The sequence below is a fragment of the Megascapheus bottae genome, chromosome 16, assembly GCF_031878675.1.
Source record: "Megascapheus bottae isolate mThoBot1 chromosome 16, mThoBot2.hap1, whole genome shotgun sequence".
In the NCBI taxonomy this organism is placed as follows: Eukaryota; Metazoa; Chordata; class Mammalia; order Rodentia; family Geomyidae; genus Megascapheus; species Megascapheus bottae.
The window spans coordinates 21,067,824-21,089,717 of NC_143524.1; the positions used below are offsets into that span (position 1 = coordinate 21,067,824).

At 49.0% G+C, this 21,894-nt stretch overlaps 1 protein-coding gene across 1 annotated transcript in view; it reads left to right on the top strand.

Annotated features, from left to right (window-relative positions):
* Abtb2 (ankyrin repeat and BTB domain containing 2) overlaps window positions 1-21,894 on the top strand; it is a 157,638-nt gene that overhangs the window by 124,912 nt on the left and 10,832 nt on the right. The window contains exons 4-9 of the mRNA XM_090347897.1: window positions 14,560-14,712; window positions 15,996-16,161; window positions 18,905-18,994; window positions 19,489-19,590; window positions 21,089-21,185; window positions 21,469-21,604. Of these exons, the coding sequence (XP_090204023.1) occupies window positions 14,560-14,712; window positions 15,996-16,161; window positions 18,905-18,994; window positions 19,489-19,590; window positions 21,089-21,185; window positions 21,469-21,604 (744 nt within the window). The remainder of the gene's footprint in view (window positions 1-14,559; window positions 14,713-15,995; window positions 16,162-18,904; window positions 18,995-19,488; window positions 19,591-21,088; window positions 21,186-21,468; window positions 21,605-21,894) is intronic.

Here is a 21,894-nt window from a genome sequence, read left to right on the forward strand (position 1 = left end):
TTCTGGGGTTTTTGTTTTTTGTGGGGGGGTTGTTTGTTTGTTTGTTTGTTATTATGCATGTCCTGGAGCTTGAACACAGGGCCTAGGGGCTGTCCTGTCCTTGGCCTTCTTTTGCTCAAGGCTAGGGCTCTACCACTTGAGTCATAGCACCACTTTTGACTTTATCTGAGTAGTTTATTAGAGCTAAGACTTTCCTACCTGGGCTGACTTTGAACCATGATCCTTAGATCTCAGCCTCCTGAGCAGCTAAGATTACAGATGTGAGCCATTGGGGCCCAGCTAGGTTCTTCTATTTAAAGAACATTGGTTTTCTTCCTAGCCTGTGTAGGCCAGGTTATCCTCAAATTCATGATCCTCTTGCCTCAGCCTCCTGATTGTAGAGATTACAGGCTTGAACTTACAGGGCATTTCTGCTTCATTTCTGCCCACCACATATCAGCAAGGGATGTGCAATCATTACCTCTACATATAATCCTGTATGCCTTGAGCCCTGGCCTCAGCCCTTTGCTTCCTTCCTGAGCCCTGCACAGTGCTTCTTTGTAGCAGGGAGGGCCTGCTGGGGAGGTCTGGGACCTGTCAGTGTCTGGGACACGTAACCTAAGCAATATCTGCTTGTAACTCCTCTGAGGAAGAGAATCTCTCTTCAGAGTGTGGCTTTGAGAACCTCAGTCACTTCAATAAGGCCATCTTTGTGGAAAACTGGCACAGGTTAATGGGTTAGCATACTTGTGAAGCTATCTGTAGGACATAGTAAATACTGCATCAGTCTTAACTCTGTGCGTGTTAGCATGATGAATTGTGTTAGGCAGAGCTAGTGACACAAATAGAGGCCATATGACAAGAGACAGGAAGTCAAAAAGGTGCCTTGAGTTAAAAAGCTCAGAGACAGTACCCAGGCCCTGAGTTTAAGCCCCAGGATTAGCACAAAAAGAGAATAATAATAATAATAATAACAACAACAATAACTATAGCATAGTTGTCAATCCTATAATTAAGAAAGGGCATTGTTCTTTGCAAACATCAAATATCTAGTCCGTCCTCTTGTTTATATCCAGATTTATATTGGAGGATTGTCTTTCCTTATCCATCTACAATGTCAGGTCTATCAAATATCAAGCACCCATAAGTATATAGGTCAGCGTGACATTTTCTAAAATATGGCAGCATCCCAAATCTGGCTCAGTAACAAAGTTGTTACAGCTCTTCTTCTAACTACCATTAGTATTATTGCTAATACAAGCACCATTAGCACATGCTCTAACCACAGCTCATGTTAGAGTACACATTATGACAGATACCATCCTAAGTACTTTGCTCACCAGCTCATATTTCCCCTACTGTTCCTGTTCATCGATGAAGAGGAGAACAAAGAACACTTTAGCCATGTACCAGTGGCTATACTTGTAATTCCAGCTACTCGGGGTCCTGAGATCTGAGGATCAAGATTCAAAGCTGGCCCGAGCAGGAAAGTCTGTAAAAACTCTTATCTCCACTAACCTACTCAAAAAAGCAGGAAGTAGCACTGTGGCTCAACTAGACTGCTAGTCTTGAGCAAAAGAAGCTCAGGCTCTTAGTTCAAGCCCCAGGACTGGCCAAAAAAAAAAACTCACAAAACTTCCAAGTTGCAAGGCACCAGTATCTCAGGCCTGTAATCCTAGCTAATCAGGAGACTGAAATCTAAAGACCAAGGTTCAAATCCAACCCAGGCAGGAAAGTCTGTGAGACTCTTATCTCCAACTAACCAGCACAAAAGCTAGAAGTACATCTATGATAGAACATCAGCCATAAGCAAAAAAGCCAAGGGACTGCACCCTGGCCTTGAGCTCAAGCCCTAGACTCAGCAACAAAAAGCAAAAACAAACTTCTGAGTCATCACTAATGGTCCTGTATCAAATGATTCAAGGTCAGGCTGAAGGTCAGTGATTTCCCAATGGAGAGACACATCCTTGGAGAGATCCTGAGGGTCCACGCTAGCCCTTCCTCCCTGGGCTGTGTGATACGAGCAAGTCATGTTACCTTTCTGAGACTCCCTCATTTCCAACTGGTGGAATGATTCCAGGTCTGCTCCCTGGACTAGTTCCCCAAGTTCTAGAGAGATACCCCTCAACACAGTGAAGGAAGGTACCTCTTTGTTTGATCCAGATGCAGACGGGCAACTGTGCCTTTCCATACACCAGAGGCTACGCGTTCACTCTAAAGAAACGGGCTCATTAATCTTTTGCTCAGCTTTGCGAATGTTTTCTTAGGGAATAATAGAGATGATGGCAGTGGTGGCTTCATGCTACTGACTTGTGATTCTCCTAAATACCACTTGAAGATTTGCAATGTTAAGCTCTTTTCTGTCTTCCTCTCACTCTCTCTTTGTGCATTAAATTTCCATCTGTTTAGCCAAAATGGAAGTAAATGAAATAATACGGGTGGGTGAATTAAGTACTTGCTTCTTCCCACTCCCCCAGATTGGCAGTTCTAGTAACCTCTAAAGTGATCAGTTTAGTCTGCAGTGCCCACGAGCAATTGCCCCTCCCACCCCAGCCCTCACCCTCACCTCACCCTCACCCAAGGCACTGAAGTATTTGTTTACTGTCCCTGTCCCCAGCCCTCTATGAATAAACAAATGAATCTTCCTGGTTATGTGTCCTTCTATTTCTAACGACCCCTGACACATAGTGGGCAGGTCGCTATTTTGCTGAATGAAGGACACAGTAGAAACTGATGCTCTTTGGAGTTAATCTCCTGAGCTCCTATTCCCTGAACCTGAGGGGCTTGACCTACTTCTAAAGGATTTGGGTGAAATCAAGTAAGGTAATGGTGTGAAGATTTGCCATGGAATATGCTTCCCCACACAGGCTAGCTGCTAAGGTCAGTGTAATGATCTATTATCATTAACCCCAAGAATAACTAAAATGACTTAAGTCATGCATAATACATAAGTAACCCAAATATATTGGCCAATTTAAAAGTCACACCGACTCAGAATGCTTGTCTTCTCTATCCCTCTCCTTTGCCTGTATACCTCCTGCCACAGTCGGTCTAATTCATCCTAACTCAGCCCAGGAACCAGGTAAGTGACAGCATGAGGGCCACCAGATGTCCCAAAGAACCTCCGTAAGAAACGGTTAGGACAGAGACATCTATAGTCCTTAGATTTATCACAGCCTATCACCCAAAGGTTCCCTAGAACTCTACAGCCTTGACTTTTCTCCACCTCTTCAAAGATGAAGCAAACTCTCAGGCCTGTGTCTGTGTCCAGGAGGTATGGTGAGGACCTGACTGAAAAAGCTGTGTCTGTTTCCATTTTCAGATAAGCAGCCTGAAGCCCTGAGAGGGTCCTAAGTCAAGGCTGAGAAGAGACAGAGCTGGGCTCAGGCTGGGAGGTCTGCCGATGAAGGTTTAGTGACTTTCCAGGGTCTAAAATGGTAAATCCCATCCCTTCCCCAGAGAGTGAGGGTGAGATCCAGAGGGGAGTCTCACATCAGTTCCTCCTGTACCCATTGTGACTTGAGCAGCCATTATCAAACTTCTTGGGGCTTGAGTTTGTTGGCTTAGGGTGGCCTGCCTGAGTACGAGCATCTGCCAACATCCAAGAATTAACAAGCCGACGACTGGGGGCAGACAGACAAAGGAAGTGGTAGTGCCAGATGACAGAGCATGGAGCTGGGACAAGATCCTGTCCCAGCCTCTAACAAGTGTGCCCCAGGTTGCCTGTTGCATAGGACTTCCTGTCCCATTGTTGGTCCCACCAGTACACATAGAAAAGAAGACTGGGAACTGCCAGACCCCGAGGCTTCATTCGTTTGTGGGATGTTTTTTTTTTTTTTAACACAGGCAGCAGCAACAATCCCCTTTGTGTGCAATAGACCACTGTGTGGGGGAAATCCCAGCTCTCAAGGGAGTTGGTCTTGTTTTCTTAAGGCTGAGTTGGAGACATTTCAGACCCAAAAGTTGGGGCCAGGATGGGAGCACTGGTCTCTCTGGATCCAGGCTAGCCTGCTCTTACTTGCCTGCACGGCAACTTGTCAAATTTCTCTCCTCCCACAAAATCAGTCACCTCTCATAGCTGTCTGTGACTTGCCATTCCCTTCCCTCTGTTTACACCTGCAGATTTGGAAGGTGGCCCCCTAAACCTTCTTGAACGAGGAATATACCTCCTGCAGTTCCTGCATGCAACTTTAGGCCATGTTCAGGACCTGATGTGACTTTGAGTACAAAAGTGAAAGTTTGGGCAGAGGTGTGAACCTTCACTCTATCAGGTGTCCTCTGAGCCTCTGCCAGCCCTAGAGCTCACAGCATTTGCTATGTGGCAGTTTGATGTCATGAAAGACTCCAGCATACTTGTCTTGTTTTCATTCCAGGGCCAGACCTACAGCCATTGACTTGCTATATAACCTTGGTCATGTGTCTAAACCCCTCAAAGCCTCAGTTTCTATGTTTAGAAAATGCAGGCAGTGACACAAGTCCTTTGCAGGTGGATGTAAGGATCAGAGGCCTGCAGGGATGAGGATGGCCTATTCTTGTCTGGTACCCAGTAGGCCATCTGCCAATCACCAAGGTGGTAGGCTCCCCAGAAATTCATGCCAGACTCCTTACTGAGGTTGTGGTGGGGTGTGGATGCCAAAAGGCAGGGTCAGTTCATCCAGATGTCTGCCTCGTCTCTTCCTCTTTTGCAGTCTGAGTTAGAGCACACAGCATCCATCCCCAAGGCTTTATCTGCATCAGCCAACCCACCAGCTACCCGTCAGAGATTTCCCCTTATACATGAACTTCTTTGTCATTTCAAGAGTCACATCACTCCTGCTTCCCAGAAGTTTCCCAGTAGTTAAGACTATTTCTTTCTTTCCTGTTTTGCTGTTGTTTTCTTTTGTTGGTTGTGGGGCTTGAACTTTGGGCCTGGCTGCTACCTCTGAGCTTCTACTCAAGGCAAGCACTCTACCACTTTGACCACTGTGCCACTTCTGGCTTTTTTGAGTAGTTTATTGGAGATGAGTTGCACAGATGACTATTTAAAAAAAACAAAAACAAAAACACAGGGTGTCACTTTCCACCTGAAAATGTGCCTAAACAGTTATCTGCCTACTTTGGACTAGCCATAATTGCTGGATGACAGGCATGTGCTGTCACATTCAGCTTCCCTCCGCTTTGCAGACATTATGTATGGGTTGGCCTGAAAACCATGCTCCTGCTCATCTCAATCTTGCACACAGCTTGGATGGCAGATGCATCTGTGGTGTTCGCAATAGGTTCAGAAGCAATCTCAAACATTCCTGTCTGGACTGATCTTAAACTGCGATCCTCCTGTTCTCAGCTTCCCACGTAGCTAGGATTACAGATGTGAGTCACCAGCACCCAGCTAGAATCTTTTCAAGGGACATTCTGAATGGGTCACCTAGCTGCCTCAGACTATGAGGAGTGGAGGGAGCAGGTGCTATGTGACTGTACTCAGCTGCCCTTGAACAGAATTGCCCACTCTAAGAGCCCTATTCTTGCCCCGCTGCCCAGCAGGTGTCCATGGGAAAGTAAAACAGGACAGCTGAGCCCTAAGGGTCCTCCAGAGGCTGCCTTGTTGGTAGAGGCCCAGTGAGTGGTGGCAGAGGCCCGTGGAAGAGTAGTATGTCTGCACAGCTTAGAGGCCCATAGCCTATCTGGTGTCCAAATGGCAAAAGAGTTTATGCTCTCTTATCAACTGCCACAGACAGTGAGTGAGGAAGGAAAAGTGGGTCCTGTAGATGAAATGAGACATGTGGGCCAAGAGAGTTCCACCCTGGCAAAACAGAAAGAGGCCTGCTGGCACATTGCCCCCTGCTGTGGGGGTGAGTGTGGCCTGCAGGACTTCTCCACTGGCATCTAGGCCTCACCCATATAAAATGCTTCCTAGAGTCCAGCCCAGCTACCAAGTATAAATGGGCTTATACCACAGGAACTCTCAAGGCCCCACAGACACCAGTAAAACTCCATGTGCCTTTTCCTCTCCCCAGATCCTGCTCCAGCCTGCCATCCAGCTACCTTCTCAGAAACAGACTTAGCCTTAGTCCCCCCCCTCACCCCCACGAACAGGGCCATCACCCCTCCCCTGAAGCTGTTCCTTGTTGGGAAGTTCTGCAAAACTGCAAACCCAGTTACCTTTTATCTAGGAATTCCTTTCCTCTTATCTGAGGAAAACTATGTATCAATACCCTAAGCAATCCAAGTCTCTGAGAACAAAGGACAAAAGAGACAGTCCCCACACTGTTCCAGAAAGCGCTGATGCCTTCAGGAGCAGCTCAGAAGTATGCAGAGCCCTGACACCACCACCAGAGAACTGTGACTCCTGGAGAGTGCTGGAGGTCCAGGCACTGTGCTGAGGGGAGCATGGAGGCCTAGCATCTATGGAGAGGCCTCAGGCCTCTTGTCTGCAGTGGGGAGCCTGGGCCAGGCAGAGGGATTTCTGTTGCACAGAGGTCCTTAACACTGATACAATTCTATTTTCTACATACTATAGCATTTTCTCTTCCCTCTCAAAAGTGGTTCAGTTTGCGCGACATAACAGATGTCCCTCAGTGTACAGTGGATTATTACATCGCATAAACACATGAGTTCAAAAATATTGCTGTCAAAAATGAATTTAACTTTCCTTCCCTTCTTTATTTCTTCCTTTCCCCGCCCCCCTTTCATCTTTCATTCTTTCTTTCTCTTTGTTTCTGGAGAAAAATGTCTTGCCATGTAGCCCAGAACCTGCAGTCCTCCTAGCCTTCTGAGAGCTGGGATTTCAAGCAGAAGCCACTGTACCTAGCTTACATTCAACATTTGATATACCTCTGGCCTGTCTAAGATCTTTAGTCTACCTTAAATGTACACATTAGTACACAGTTGAGCAAAACCAACTAACACACGCACCTTTTTGTCCTGTTTAAGACAAGGTCTCACTACATCAGGCAGGTTGCTTTTTGACCTTGAAATCCTTTTGCCTCACCCTTCTAAGTGCTAGGAAACAGTCATCACTAGATCCCAAAGCCTATTTTTTTAAGCAATCAAGGGTTACATATCTTATTTCATGAATATTGAAGGTGAAAACTGGAATGAATGTATGGGTTCACTTTTACCCTATTCTAGAGTAAAAGGATCCTAAGTCAGTGATTGTAAGTTAAGACTGTTGTGTAAGAATGCTATGCATCCCATTCCCTCCCCCTAACTGGAAGGAGGGGAGTGGGGCCACACCACCAATTGAGTAGCAGTAGAATGGACTCCTGAAGAGGTTGTATTGAGGTACACTGCCATCCCTGCGCTGGCAGATATAGAGGAAAATCTCTTACCTCTCCTGCTCTCACTTTTCCCATGTAGAAAGAGGACACAACAATAATAGCTGCTTTATAAAGGAGGAATGAGGACAACACAAGCCAATGGTTAGCAAAGACTCAGTGCCAAAGGTTTGCTTAATAAATGTTCTATAAACGTTAGTGACTTTCTATTCTTCCTGAATGTTCTGTTTGTCATATAATTAACATTCCCCAGCCAATGACCAGACCTCCAGTGAGACCCCAAAAATAAACCAGGACATAACTTGGCTGTGTTCTAGATTGATATAGCCATATGTGTATCCAGCATAGTGTAGTAGCAGCACACACCTACAGTTCCAGCTATTCAGGAGGCTAAGAAAGAATGGATCACTTGAGCCCAGGAGTTCAAGGCCAACCTAGGCAAAATAGTAAAACCCTATCTTAAGGATTAAATAAAAAATATAAAAACCTGGCTAGGTGATGGTGACTTACTCCTATAATCCCAGGTATTTAGGAGGCAGAGACAGAGGATCTGAAATTCAAGTTAGCCAGACACTGTCTCAGAAATACCAAAAAATAAAAGGGCTGAAGGTATGCTTGAGTGGTAGCATGCTTACCTATCATGGCTTAAATAAGTGTCCTACAGGGATTGCTGTAGAGTTCAGTTTGTGCTTAGCATGCACAGGGACTGAGATTTAATCCTCAGCATCAGGGGAAAAAAATAAAAATCATATGCATAGTGTATCTGAGCGTGCTTTATCTAGGGCTATAATCGGTACCAGATGAGCTTTAATAAGACATGTACTTTCCCCCCACAGAAAACCCATTGCCTGCCGCAAACAAAAGTCACCTGACCCCAAGCAGTGATGCTGCCTCAGGTCAGCTTCATATTCTGAGACAGATTGGCTCAGCTAGGGGGAGACAGTCCTGCCCCCGGGGATCCAAGGAGAGAAACGTGCCCGGCTCTGACTCCGAGCTGAGCCAAACCATCCTGGTTTACCAAGCAATTGTAGAAAAATAATTAATCCAAGATGTGAGCCGGAGTAGAATCACTTCCTTTGTGCTGAGCATGGGGTTTGACTGCAGGGGGACAATGTTAGGTTTATTCTACATAGGCATTTTGGCTTGGTTGTGGCACTGTAGAAATCTTGGAGAAGCCACAGAGAGGGAGAAGGAAAAGGCCTCATGCTGTCACTCCATCCAGCCTTCTCAGTGAAGTCTCTGCTTAGGAAAATCAGGCCATCTTGGCAGTGCTGCTTCCCAGGCAGCCATGGCAGCAAGGTAAAGGGGTGTGAGAATAGTGTGTTTAACAGCAAGATCTGTGGGATGGGGAAATTCAGGGGGAGGTGACCCCACACAACCTTGGAGTTTGGCTCAGCCTCCCTCTGAAGGTGGACAGAACTGGCAGAGGAATTCAGAGCGGAGTGTGACAGCCCCTCCCTCCATCTCATCTGCTCATCTGTGGTTCTCAGGCTCCTCCTCTCCTGGACTTGGAGGAGACTCAGAAGTGGTTGGGGGCTGTGCTCAGGGGCTGATGGGGAAATATCACAGGGCATAAAGTGCCCCCTCCTCCAGTACTCCCAGCCTGGGAAGCCAGGCCCACACTCGGAATGTCTGTGCTGACAGCGAAGGGGAGTTGGAATTGTGGCCCATTTATTCCAGACTGAGCTCCGACTTCTCCTCGCCCTTCCCAGCCAGTGAGCACATCCAGTGGGCCCAGTTCCTCCCATGAGAATTCAGACAGGGACAAAAGTGCCGGGCACAGGCAGTCCACAAGCCAGGTTGAAAACAGAGCATGCAACTTTCTCCTGTCTGAGTGACGGTCACACAGCCTCCAGTTCAGGCCATCTGCCCATCTGCCAACCTGATTCTCACTCCAAAGCCCCTACCCACGTCGAGAAAGAACAGAGTTTGCTTTAAGCTGAATATGGAGGCGTTTCCTGTTCATGTTGTTAGGCACTGCTTACAGGACTGTAGTGCTAATAAACTGTACGCTTATAGAGTAGGGTAGGGTTTATTTTGTTTTCCAAGCTGCAGGGACCTCTTAAAAGCAAGATCTTAAGAAGTTTATTCTCCATTTTTTTTTAAAGGATGAAAAGTGGATTTGCAGTCTTAAGCTCTGTTGAGGGTCCTGATGAGGCCCTGGGAATGGTTCTGCCTCATTCACTGATAGGATTTGTTTAAATGAAGAAAGAGAAATCCCACAGTGGCTGCTGGATCTGGCTGTGTGATCTTGTCTGAGGCCCTTAGCCAGTCTGATTTCCATGTCCTCCTTTCACAGTGAGCGATAAATACAACCATTTTTACTGCTAGTTAGTCCACAAAGACAAATGTCACCAGGAAGCCAATGGCCCTTTTAGGGGGTTTAGTCACAGTGGTCATCAGATTTATCGGTGTGGAGTGAGGTTGACATTAAGGTTCAATACCTGAAGAACCCAGAGTGTATGCATTGTTGCCCTCACCCGATGCCCCGCGGCCATATTCTGTTCATGACCCATGAACACGCCTTGCCATCATTCCTCTCCTCTCTGCAAATTCCTTCTCTGCCAAACTGTGCATCAGAAAGCTTGCTGCTCCCCTCCATGTAGGGGTTGCTTTTGTTTTCTCTGTTTTACGAGCTGGGCCACAGCGGTGGTGAGCAGCTGAGCAGCGTGCCTTGGGCACAGGCTGTACGTGTTTATACTTGCTACTGGGAAGAAGGCGGGGAGAGTTGGCTGGCCTATAAGAGACTAGAGCTGAGGCATTTAATTGCCCCTCCCCACCCATTCCTATGGCCTTTTGGGCTATTTCATGTTTTCTCTATCAACAGATGCTAAACTTGTGATCCTCATTAATACTTACAGAGCGTGCACTGTGTTCCACAGACTGTGCTGAGCTCTACCGTACACGCCCCCAGCCTTCTTTGAAGATGATTTAAACCCATTTTGCTTTTGAGGCAACACCAAGGCTAGGAGAGATCAGACAGGCAGCCTGCTCCATCACAGTGTAATTCTCCGGGAGTACATCGATGCTGGGAAATTCCCTTGCAAGCCAGGCACAGAGTCTCTGTGCAGCTGCTGCTGTGTGGAGTCTTGTCTAAGAGCAGAAGAGTTTTCACCGTGGCAAGATTGTAGAAACCAAGAACTCACACCCCTTTCTAATAGAAAAATAGTCCCAAGAGGGTATTGATTGGCCCAGGGTTTCAGAGCCACTTCAGTTGGAGTAAAAAAAAATTAGAACTTTCTTCCTGTGAGGATTCTGCAGGGAAGAAAATAAAGTTCCTTGGGTCAGAGGGTACATGCAAGCTACACGCCATCTTGAGGGGTTCACCAGGTCTCATGCCACCAGGGACAGAGTCCAGCCCCTGCTAGCCCTCAGCAGTATTATTAAGGACCTGCTATCAAATCCGTATGCAGAAATCCCCGAAGTGTGGTCCTAGGACATCTGAGATCTCAGACTCTTTCCCGGAGTCCCCCAGGGTGCTTTCGTAAGATACTGTTTATGTTTTTCACTCTCATCTTTCTCACAGATATCTAGGGGAATTTTCCAGAGACTGTGTGACCTGTGATGGTGTCACCCTAATAGCTAATGGGGTGTGAGCTTGTGTAATCATGCATGCCAGCATTTTCTTATTTTCAGTGTGTGAAATAATCAATATAGATAGGCTCTCACACACTAACAAAGTCTTTGAAGGCCATGATAAGTCTTAGGAGTATAAAAGGGGTAGGGGCACAGGCACAACTGAGAATGGCCACTGAGAGGCTGTCATAAGAGCCCACCAAGAGGAAAGTCACAGGCAGAAGACAGAGGCTCTCCTGTATCCCAACTCAGGCCCTGACCCCACGCACATGTTTATTTCAGCATGGAAAGGGAGGCTCATAGCCAAGCTCAGACTAGAGGAGAGGCAAGAAGCAGAAAATGGCTTTCTTTGGAAGGGAGCAAAGCAGAGAGCCCCTGAGGGAGATGCATGCCTCTCTCCTCTGGGCCCTTCCACTCCAGAGACGATAACACACCAGGCGGGGGTTTTCATAGGGATTTTCCAGAAGGTCCAGTTCTTCTCAGCATGCCACATGCCTGGAACTCACAGCCCATATGGAGCATGCTGCTGAGAGAACCCATAGATTATTGACTTTCAAAAACACAGGCCAGGGAGGTGGCTAAACCAAGGAGGAAGGCTGAAGAGGTTGGTGTGAGGGTAGGCAGGGCTTGTTTGGACATAGAGGTCGAGGGATTCTCTAGAGTTCTGAAATAATCAGTGTTCCACTCAGGAAACTTAGGTATTTTGAACAGGAAGGAACTTAGATAGGGAAGAAGGTACTAATAGGATTATGAAAGAGCTTAAGGAATAGATGCTAGGCCAAACCACCAGAAAGACTTTGAGAACACAGTACTCACCTATTAAGTGTATTGCCCCCAGGAACAGTCCCTAGAACTCTGTTTGAGCATACGTTGTTGCAGACAAGATTTGGAATGAAAGCTAGAATGAAGAAGTCATTTCTGAAGTTGAATGCTAGTGGCTCACGCCTGTAATCCAAACTACTAAGAAGGCCGAAATCTAAGGATCACAATTTGAAGCCAGGCTTGGAGGCAGGACAGTCTGTCAAAGTTCTTATTTCCAATTAACCACCGAAAAACCAAAAGTAGAGCTGTGGATCAAGTGGTGGAACACAAGCATTGAACAAAATCTAAGGGACATTGTCCAGGCAGAGTTCAAGCTCCAGTATAGGTACAGGGGGAAAAATTTAAAGTAGAAAACAAACACTGGAATATTGAGGGGCTGGGACACTTCATGCCTTCAAGACCTAGTTTGTTAGCAAAAATCAAGTGGACACAAAGGTAGCCTGGGCCCTGTGTTCAGTTGCAGGTTCTTAAGCAGTTTCTTAATGGTGACGCCTAATTTGCATCCAGAACCTCAGCTGCAAAGGAGTCTGGGAAGTGTAGTTTTCCACTTTCCACACTAACCAAGATGATTCAGCGGAGGGTAAATGTGTCAGTTCCCTGCAAGTCTTCCCCGGTCTCTCCCTCCCCATTTTCACATGTGTTGAGTTCTGACAGGCATGAAACAGAGAATGAATCTCCCATGTTCTCTCTTAATTTTCCCCTGGTACAACTGAGAGATACCCATTTAGAGGCTTAGTAGCCACACTTAGCATTTTGTCTTGGCTATTAGTCACAACAAGGAAGAATGGCAACCTAAAATATTTTTTTTCTTTACATCAGTCACCATCACTACTGGTTGAACTAAAGCCTCTTCCTTGGATAAGAGGGACAGATAGAAATCTCTCTCTGAGCTTACCCTCCAGATTTGCATTGTGAGAATTATACAATTTTTAAAAATTCAGAGGAATTCAAATGTGCATTTATAGAAAGGGAAGGATCATTCATGAGTGGTTTTTTCCTTCTTAGACGACACAAGTTCCCCCATAAGTTCCAGCTTCTCACTCTCAGGCGTCAACACTGGCTGTGAAAATGAAATAGCATTCTTTGGGGAGCAGAACTGTAACGTGATGCATAACTGAAAAGGCTGATGTGTTACCTCAGGGGCTGGTGTTCATCCACACTTTCACTCACCCCTCAAACCTGCTGGGTCAGGTCCCTGTCCCAACACACACATGAGAACGCTATCACTCTTGTCCCTAGAACTGGTAGGCTAGGCAGGAAGGAGGGACACACTCCATGCTGAAAGAGAATTCAGAGGATCTAGGGACAGGGAAAGCTTTTTGGAAAGAGGTGGCGATGGCACTGAGCCTTGAAGAGTAATAAATAGGATCACAACAAACAGAGGTGAAAATGGATGATTCTCATGAGTTCTGTGGTGGCTGGAGCGCCTTGAAGGCTGGTGGTCAGAGCTGGAGGCAGCCAGCCGAGGCTCTGAGGGCCCTTGAAGACCAGGAATAGAGAGGGGCTTTAATGGTGTTTGGCCACACACACACACACACACACACACACAGAGTACGTACTTCAGTATTTTTTGGAACCAGTGAAGTGATACAAACTCAGATGTGTTTTCTGCAAGAATGGGACTAGAACTTCAGAATAACTTTTCCCAAGAATCATCTTCAAGGTCACATCTAACCTTGTTCTTATTTAATTTTTCTTAATGGAAAACACCATTCACCCTCAAAGAGAGACTCTTAAAACTGTGAATATGGCCTAAAGCTTTTGAAGACCTGAGATAAGTCACAAAGTCTCCAGTGTGGGCCCACAGCTAGCTTGTGAGGAAGTTGATGACAGTGTCTCCTCTTGTCTGTCGCCAGGTTGGAGCTGTGTGTTGGGAGCATGGTGCTGGTGACAGCACAGACTGGTGCTCCAGAGCCCAGGGTATGAGAGGAAGTGGAGTGTGGATGGGGCCTGGCCGCCTGCCCAGACCTGGTTCCCACTCCCTGGATTGTTTAGGAAGGATGAGGCCTTGGGAGGGAGAGGCCAGGAACACAGGCCATGTTGGAGGGTTTGGTCTTGGGCTGTCATCAGAGAAAACAGCCGTGAAGGGCGGGGTTCCAGGGCCTCCTTCTCCCTGTGGCCTGTGGGGGAGGGGAAAATCAATATTCAAGCTCAGCAGAGCAGGCTGACCCTGTCCTTTAAGTCCTGAAACCGAAGACTGTCAGCTGAGGCCTTGAGATGGACAAGTCCTCCCCATTTCACCCCCAGGGTCTTGCTAGAGTTGGCAGGGGACAGGACAAACCTTCCTCACTAGTTTGTGGGAACCCTGCCCCCCCACACACACACACACAAGCTGAATGGGATGGGGAGTGGGGCTGGGGGGGGAAACCCTATGCCAGGGGACTCTGTCACAGCCATGGTGAATGGCGCCCCCTGGTGGCAAACAGGGTGCCTTTGAAAGGTACCCCCCTGTAGCCTTCAGCCAAAGCTCCTGGTGGTAGCCTCTTCTTGCCTCTTGTCATCGCACTAGCCTGGCAATTGTAGGGACATCTCAGCCTGGGCTGTAAGCAAGGAAGCAATGCCTGACTACTGCACACAGCCAGCATGGTGTGTGTCACCTTATCCGGCCGGATAAGGTGGGACACCCGGGGGAACAGGTGTCACCCTCACTGCAGGTGGAGGGGGCAGGCTCAGGAGTGCTTGTCCGGAGCAATGAGGTGACAGGTGCAAGTTGTGAAGCTGAGCTTGGTGCCTGGCAGAAAGGAAAGCCTCACATTGTGTGTGAACCTTTGCGGGGAGGGGGACCGAGTCCCTGAGTCCCAGCTGTACGTGGCAGTGACCCACTTTTGCCACTTTGGAGGGCCCAAAGCCAAATGTGCTGCAGGGGCCCCCTCCCGCCCTTCAGGGAGTGCCCCCCTCCTCGGGCCTGACCCCGTGTGCCACTCCACAGGCCCTTCATGCTGCTGCCGCCGCTGATGGAATGGATGCGCGTGGCCATCACCTACGCCGAGCACCGCCGCAGCCTCACGGTGGACAGCGGGGACATCCGGCAGGCAGCCCGGCTGCTGCTGCCCGGCCTGGACTGCGAGCCCCGACAGCTCAAGTAAGGAGTGGAAAGGAAGGAGGGTTCACTCTCATGTCCAGCCTCTGGCCACTCCCTGCCCTTCCTCCAGTGGCCAGGGACAGGGAGGGCCGCTCCGAGGCTCCTCCACACATGCCAGGGCTGAGTTTGGGATCCGATCTGTTGTAGGCCTTTGTTGCCTGCAGGACTCATGCTCAGTGTCCACTCCACCAAGCAGATGCATGTTTGGATTTGGGTCAGAGAACACAGAGTGTGACACTGGTGTTGGGGAAGGGTGGAAGTGACTCTCTCTTCCTGTAATTGCCGCTGTGGCTTGGAGCATATTTCTGGAGGCAGGGCCGAGGATGAGCCCTTCCTTGTCAGACGAGTGATAAGTTGGGAGAAGGGACTTGAACACCCATATTACAGATGAAGGGAGTGCGGGTCAGGGAGGGACAGTAGCTGCTCCCAGACATTCAGCCAACAGATTAACTGCATCTGAATTGTCATCCGGGTCCCTGTGGCCCTTACAGTCATGCCACTCTTCGTTGCTTTCAGGGCGCAAGCCCTCCTCTCTGCAGGTCTCTAGCTAGTGAGGGCTTGGTCTCTCCTCTTTTACGAAACACTTTTTGTTATTAGAAAGGTAATGAACAGAGAGGTTATAATTCTGTAAGTCAGGTAATGAGTGCATTTCTTTTTGGACAATGACGCCTTCCCTTGCTCTCACCCAGGTTTTAACTTCTCTTTTCTTTTCATCTCTGCCCAAACACCACTTGTGTCTCAGCTGTCTGTATGGCACATGCCAGAACCATGTCTCTAATACTTTGGGCCAACCAAGAACTCAGGCCAAAACGGCCTATGACTGGCCACCTGTTTGCCCTGGGAGCATAGGAGTTTTCTCTGTAGCTCTCCTTGGCAGGTTGTATTGGCTCCTGGTGGAATTCTAGACTTGCCCAGCCATATTTTTTGTACTGCCAGGCCTTATCAGGAAACCCGAAAAAGAGACACAAACTAGATTTTGTCTCAAGGACTACTTTGTGGGCTGAAGGCAACTTGTTCTATACAAGTGGTAGGGAACAGTCCAGCACTGGGCCGTAGGCCCAGCCCAGGTTGTGCCTCAGGTTAGGCCCTGAAAGGTCACTGTCACTGACAGTTGTAAAGTCTTGTGTAGAGAAGTTCAAGTATGTGTTCTTCAGATAAGGACAGTCATCTGAATTTACTTCCCTATTGTTCCCCTACCCTTTCAACTCCAATTCACATGTCAGCCTGGCCAGCTGTATCATGTGTCTCAGTCATGCTTACCCCTCCTGCTCTCTCCTGGGCAGACCTGAGTGCTGCTTCAGTTCCTTCCGGAGGCTGGACGCCCGAGCCGCCACCGAAAGATTCAACCAGGACCTGGGCTTCCGCATGCTCAACTGCGGGAGGACGGACCTCATCAGCCAGGCCATTGAGGCCTTGGGCCCAGACGGGGTGAATACCGTGGATGACCAGGTAATTTCTGAGAGCTCTGCAAGGCCAGGCTTAGGACCAGACTAAGAAGTTCACAGTTGCTAGGGTTGGGGGCATTATGCCCTGCATTCTAAATGGAGACTGGCTTAGCTCTGTGCTTCTGAGAGACAATGCCTCCTGTTCCACATGGAATGTCAGTGGGAAATTCGCCAACACCCTTAGACAACCTTGGTTATGCGGATTCTTTTTTTTTTTTTCACTCTTGGCTAGTCCTCTTTCACTTGAACCACACATCCAGTCTTAGCTTTTGCTGATTAACTGAAGATAAGTATCTCCTAAATTTGTCTACCCAGGCTAGCCTATGGACTGTGATTCTCAGATCTCATCTCCTAAGCTAGGATTATAGGCACAGCCAGCAGAGCCCAGCAGGCTGGAGGGCTGATTCGTTGGAGATAAGAGTCTCATAGACTTAAGTACCTGGGCTGGCTTTGAACCATGATCCTGAGATCTCAGCCTCCTGAGTAGCTAGGATTACAGGCAGGCACCCATTTATCTAGCATTTCTGAGTTCCAGGCTTCCTTTGATCCTATTACTGTTACCCTAAGTCCTTCACATAAATTATGCATTTAATTTTATCAGCACTCTTGTGGTATAATACTATAATCCCCCCACCACCACCACAAACACATATATTTTACAGATGAGGAGACTGAGGTAGAGAGATTGCTTCAACCTAAAAAGCCACAGTGAGTCAGAAACACAGACTGGATTAGAAGCATCCAGGCAATCCGACTCTGGCTCTAAACCACTGTGAAATATCCCATTTGTTTATTCGGCACTGTTTAGGGAGCTGACTTTGTGTACATAATGGCATGGTGCAGTTCAGAAGACCACACAGAAACGCAGGGAAAGTTAAGCAACATAAAAGGTTAAGCAAGGGTGTCAGATGAGATGACAATGTGACACATGGAAAGCAGGGCACCGCAGAAAGGCTGGGGCCCAGGCAGGCTTTAAGGGTAGCACAGCCACCTCTGGAGGGGTTGGAACCAAGGTTGTAAGGAAGACAGGAGGACAGGGGTGAGTGAGGTACAGCAGGAGCATAGAGCCTCCTCCATGCACGTGAGGCAGATCCACGAGCGTGGTCACAGGCACAACGGGCTTGGCTAGCACAGCAGATGTGGGGACTCTGCAGGAGCCTCATGCTGGGGTGGTCCTCATCCTTTGGGAGCATAGAGTAGAAGCCAGAAGGTGTGTGCTGCTGACGGAAGAGGGTCTGATTCGGCACCTATAGCTGCCTCCCTGAGGAGCCTGAGTTTCCTGGTCTCTAAGACAGGGTGACAGTGCTCTAGGGAGAATATCCCTTGGGCATCTTGTAAATGCCCAGTCCCGGTTCTCTCGAGTTTTTGCTGTCTGTGTGATTATTGTTGTTGTCACATTGTTGTTAATAAGAGAGTGACTACCCTGGTGTCTGTGTATGAGCCTCTTTAGACTCTGTGTGCCTGGAGTGGGGAAGGAAACAGCGTGCGCGTACACACACTCACATGCACACGCGCACATACACACACATGCACACACACACACACACACAGACATGAGCGCGCACAAACCGTGGTTTCTGCTCTCCGGCTCTCAGCCTGGTTTTACACTCTGAATTGTGCACACATGTGCAGAGAAAAAAAAGTCAAGAATGTGCAAGGAGGGGGGGGGTGGTGTGTGAAACAGAGCCAAATTTCCATGAGGTTGCCATTGGCTTTTGGGGACCGCACGGTCCTCTTGTTTCCTAAACCTCGACATGTGCAGGCCAGCATGTGGTTAAAGAGCTCTCTGGCCCTACGATGAATCTCAGGCCATTTTTTTAACTCTTGGCATGAGGCAAGGATTTATGAGTTAAAGAGATCTTATCTACACACACACACACACACACACACACACACACACACGCAAATAACCTAATAAATAAGATCACAGGGCTCCAGACAAATGCTTGCCAGGACCCAACTGTGCAGTACACGCTTCCCTCCACAGCCTTTGCTGTGACTGGTCACGGGAATACGCCCAGCTAGAGAGCCGGCCCATTAACTGCCCCCCTAAAGAGGGGTACAGCTTCCAGAAAAGCCCCAGACTGCTCAGATATTGGTCACATGCTTCTCCACATGATGCCTCAAAGCACAGCTCCCAGTTCACACGGACCTGGAGGTCTAGCTGGAGGTCAGCCGTGGCTGTTTGTATGATCCTGGGCAGTTCACTCCCTTTTCCTATTCCGCATAACTATACAAGTCCCCTCCCACACTCCAAGACTAGCACAGTGATTAAATGGCGTACTGCCTGTCAGTCACCTGTTTGATTTCCTGTTGGCTGGGTTGGAATGTGGCAGTTTGACATACAAACCAGCAGTGGCCGTGTTGTTACTTACTGAGCTCTTAAATTAAGGTGAGATTAAGTGCTAGGTTAGTGCCGAAGGTTCTAAGCACTGATACATACTCTCAACAAGCCCGTGAGGTATGCACTGTTGTTTCCCTGTAAAGGTGAGGAACAGGACCACACCCAAGGTTCACCGCTCCTTTGGATTTTGCTCCCTGGTCTGGCTGTAGGGCGTGTGCTTTTTGCCCCTCTGCCATCATGATGCTGTGGAAATGCCCCTTTGTGCTCTTTACTCTATGAGGACCGAACTCACGTGCTGTTGGAAGCTGGGGGGTGGAGGGGAGCGCCACCCAGAGAGGCCCATGGGATACTTGGTGTTGCATTCTGCTGCAGACAGCTTAGTAACTGCCTTGGATTCACGCAGGGTATGACACCACTGATGTATGCCTGTGCTGCTGGGGATGAAGCCATGGTCCAGATGCTGATTGATGCCGGAGCAAACTTGGACCTCCAGGTGAGCAAGCCCAGAGGGCTGCTTTCAGTTGAGTAAGCCCAGAGGCCCGCTTTCAGGACCTAGCCCAGTGAGAGACCCCACCCTCAAGGTCTCCGGTAGCCAACCTGAGTGCAGGGTTTTGGACAACTGGGCAGATGTGTCTCAGAAGACTTAAAAATACAAGATAACAGAGATCGCAGCTAAAAGTTAGGGATGGTTAGAAGAATTCTAATCCCCAATCATTCCTATCATCCTCAACTACTTCTACCTCTCTCTCTTGAGACAGAAGCATTTCTACCACCTTTTGCCCAAGGTAGACATTAGTAATAGAATAGCCTTTTCTCTTGAGCCCATTCTGTAGTGCTCCAGGCAGACATTACCTACTGAATGTTGAAAACACGTGAGTTGACTCCTGTTCACTATCCCTGCAAGAGAATCTGCTTATCTAAAGTCCCAGTGTTCTTGGTTCAGGGATGTCACCTACCCAGGAAATAGTGATGACTTGTGTTTTCCAGGTTCCGAGCAACTCTCCCAGACACCCCTCCATCCACCCCGACAGCAGGCACTGGACCTCACTGACATTTGCTGTCCTGCACGGACACATCTCTGTAGTTCAGGTAAGCTCTGCCGGATGTACAGCTAGCTCCCCACAGACCCAGGTGGGCTGGGCCCCAAGCTTGGGGCTTGGTTTTCTAAACTTCCCCTTTCTTTCTGACTCTTCAATCTGCTTCCTTATGGATCCCATCACCAGTCTGTCCCTCTATCATAGCATCCTTCCTGGTTCCTCCTTTCCTCCTCAATAAGCTTGATCTCCTCTCTTCCCAGTTCCTGAGAAAGGACAAGGAAACTCTGCTTCCCTGTTGAGCTGGGCAGTTTCATTCCCCACCTCAGCCTAGGTAGCTATGGCCAGCACGATGGGGGTGGGGTGTATTATTTGAATTTAAGTTGTGGGCAGAGCAGCTTCCCTTGTGTCTCTTAGATCCTAGGTCCTCAGACCACTCTCTCTCTCTCACACACACACACACACACACACACACACACACACACACACACACTTCCTGGAGTTCGTGCATTGTCTGCCTCTGAGGACAAGGGTATGGCTGTCAGTACAGCCTGGCTATGGTAAGGAGTTTGTCCATGGCCATTGCCCAGCACACTGCTGCATCTTGCCTGCTCTGCAGTTACTGCCTGCTCAGAGTTCCATCCTCAGTGTAGTCAGGCCTGTGGGCTAGGCTCTGGGCTGGGCTGGCTGGGAGCCCAGTTTCTCCTGCCCGGCAATCCTCCACCTCCATAAAGTGTCGGCACTGGTGCAGGTGGTAAAGACCAACTGGTTTCTGACTGAAACCAGTAGCCAGCTGTCTTCCATGCCCCACACCCCACAGAGGAGCTGCCAGGTCACCTGGGCTCCTTTTACCTTGTCTCCAGGGAGCCAGGCTGGGCTGAAGGTGGCTCCCTCTAGAGCAGAATGCAGACACCACCCCTGCCACCAAGGTGGAGCCAGGCCCAGCTATAGCCGCTTGGTATCTGTTACTCTGCTTGACTGTCCTCTGGCAAAGCCTGGCCTTTCTGGCATGAGGAGAGGCCACTTGCTGTCCCCGACAGCCCTGCCTCTTCTTAAAGCTGCTGAATGTCTTTAATAAGGAACCCTCCTCTGGTGATTGAGTCCATGGTATATTGGGAATTGTTTCATGTAATCTCAGCAAAATGGCAAGACCATCAGTCCTGTCTTCAAGTGGAAACACAGGCTCAGAGAGAAGTGCCAGACTCTTTCTGACTGCTGCTGGGGGCCTTGTCCACCCCTGCATTGCAGATGGCACTCTCTGGCCCATCTGCTGAGTTCTACAGGTCACTGAAGCTAATTGGGGGGTGGGGTAAGATGGTGAGCAAAGAGCTCAGAAGTCAGCGTAGCTTAGAGGTTTGGTCCACAACCACAAGAGTGACATTAAAAAGGTTCTAGAAACGTTAAGCTCTCAGAGTAAACAGGAATTTGCAAGTGCTGGTTTCTTGGCTGCCAGTGTGAGCCATGTCCTGGTCTGGTCGTGTGTCTGGGGAGACGCAGGCCCGTCTTAGCCACTCGCTGCTGTGCTAAGTGCTGTTCTTTCCCCTCTTCCCCAGTTGCTGCTGGACGCTGGTGCCCATGTGGAGGGGTCGGCGGTGAACAGTGGTGAGGACAGCTTCGCGGAGACGCCCCTGCAGCTGGCCTCTGCGGCTGGTAGGTTCACCCACCGCTGCCCTAACAAAGGCCTCTCAGCTAGGTCATCTACTGGACATTGGGCTACATGCCTCCTTTAGGGACCCCTGAGACCCCCTTCCTGGGACCCTGAGCACTTCCCACAGCTCTGCCATTGCCATTGCTGTCACTTCTGAGCCTGATTCCCAGGAAGTGTTCAACGAAGCCAGGAGCCCTTCCTCCTGAGCGACACAGCCAGGCTTCTTCCTCCATCGACATCCGTCCGACCTCCGTCTGACCTCCACTTCTTCCCCTTTGCTTTCAGGGAACTACGAGCTTGTCAGCCTGTTACTGAGCCGAGGTGCCGACCCCCTCCTCAGCATGCTCGAAGCCAGTGGCATGGCCTCCTCCCTCCACGAGGACATGAACTGCTTCAGCCACTCAGCTGCCCACGGCCACAGGTACCTGCCTCAGGAGGCCTGCCCTGTGTGACTGTGGAACGAGCTCAAGCAGTCTTGATTCATCTGTTCCTAACAGAAGCACAAGGGGCTTTTCAAAGGCCAGAGCCTGTGAGGGCCCCCGCCAGCATGGGGGCCTGTCGACATGGGCGACAGGCTGTTATTACAGCCTGGTATCTGAGTCCAGACAGTCCCCAGCCTGGGACAGGGCCTTGGACGCCAGTCCCAGCCTGCCACAGCAGATGCCAGGGCTCCATCAAGCCCACCTCCCTGTGTGTCCAGTGCTAGTGCTC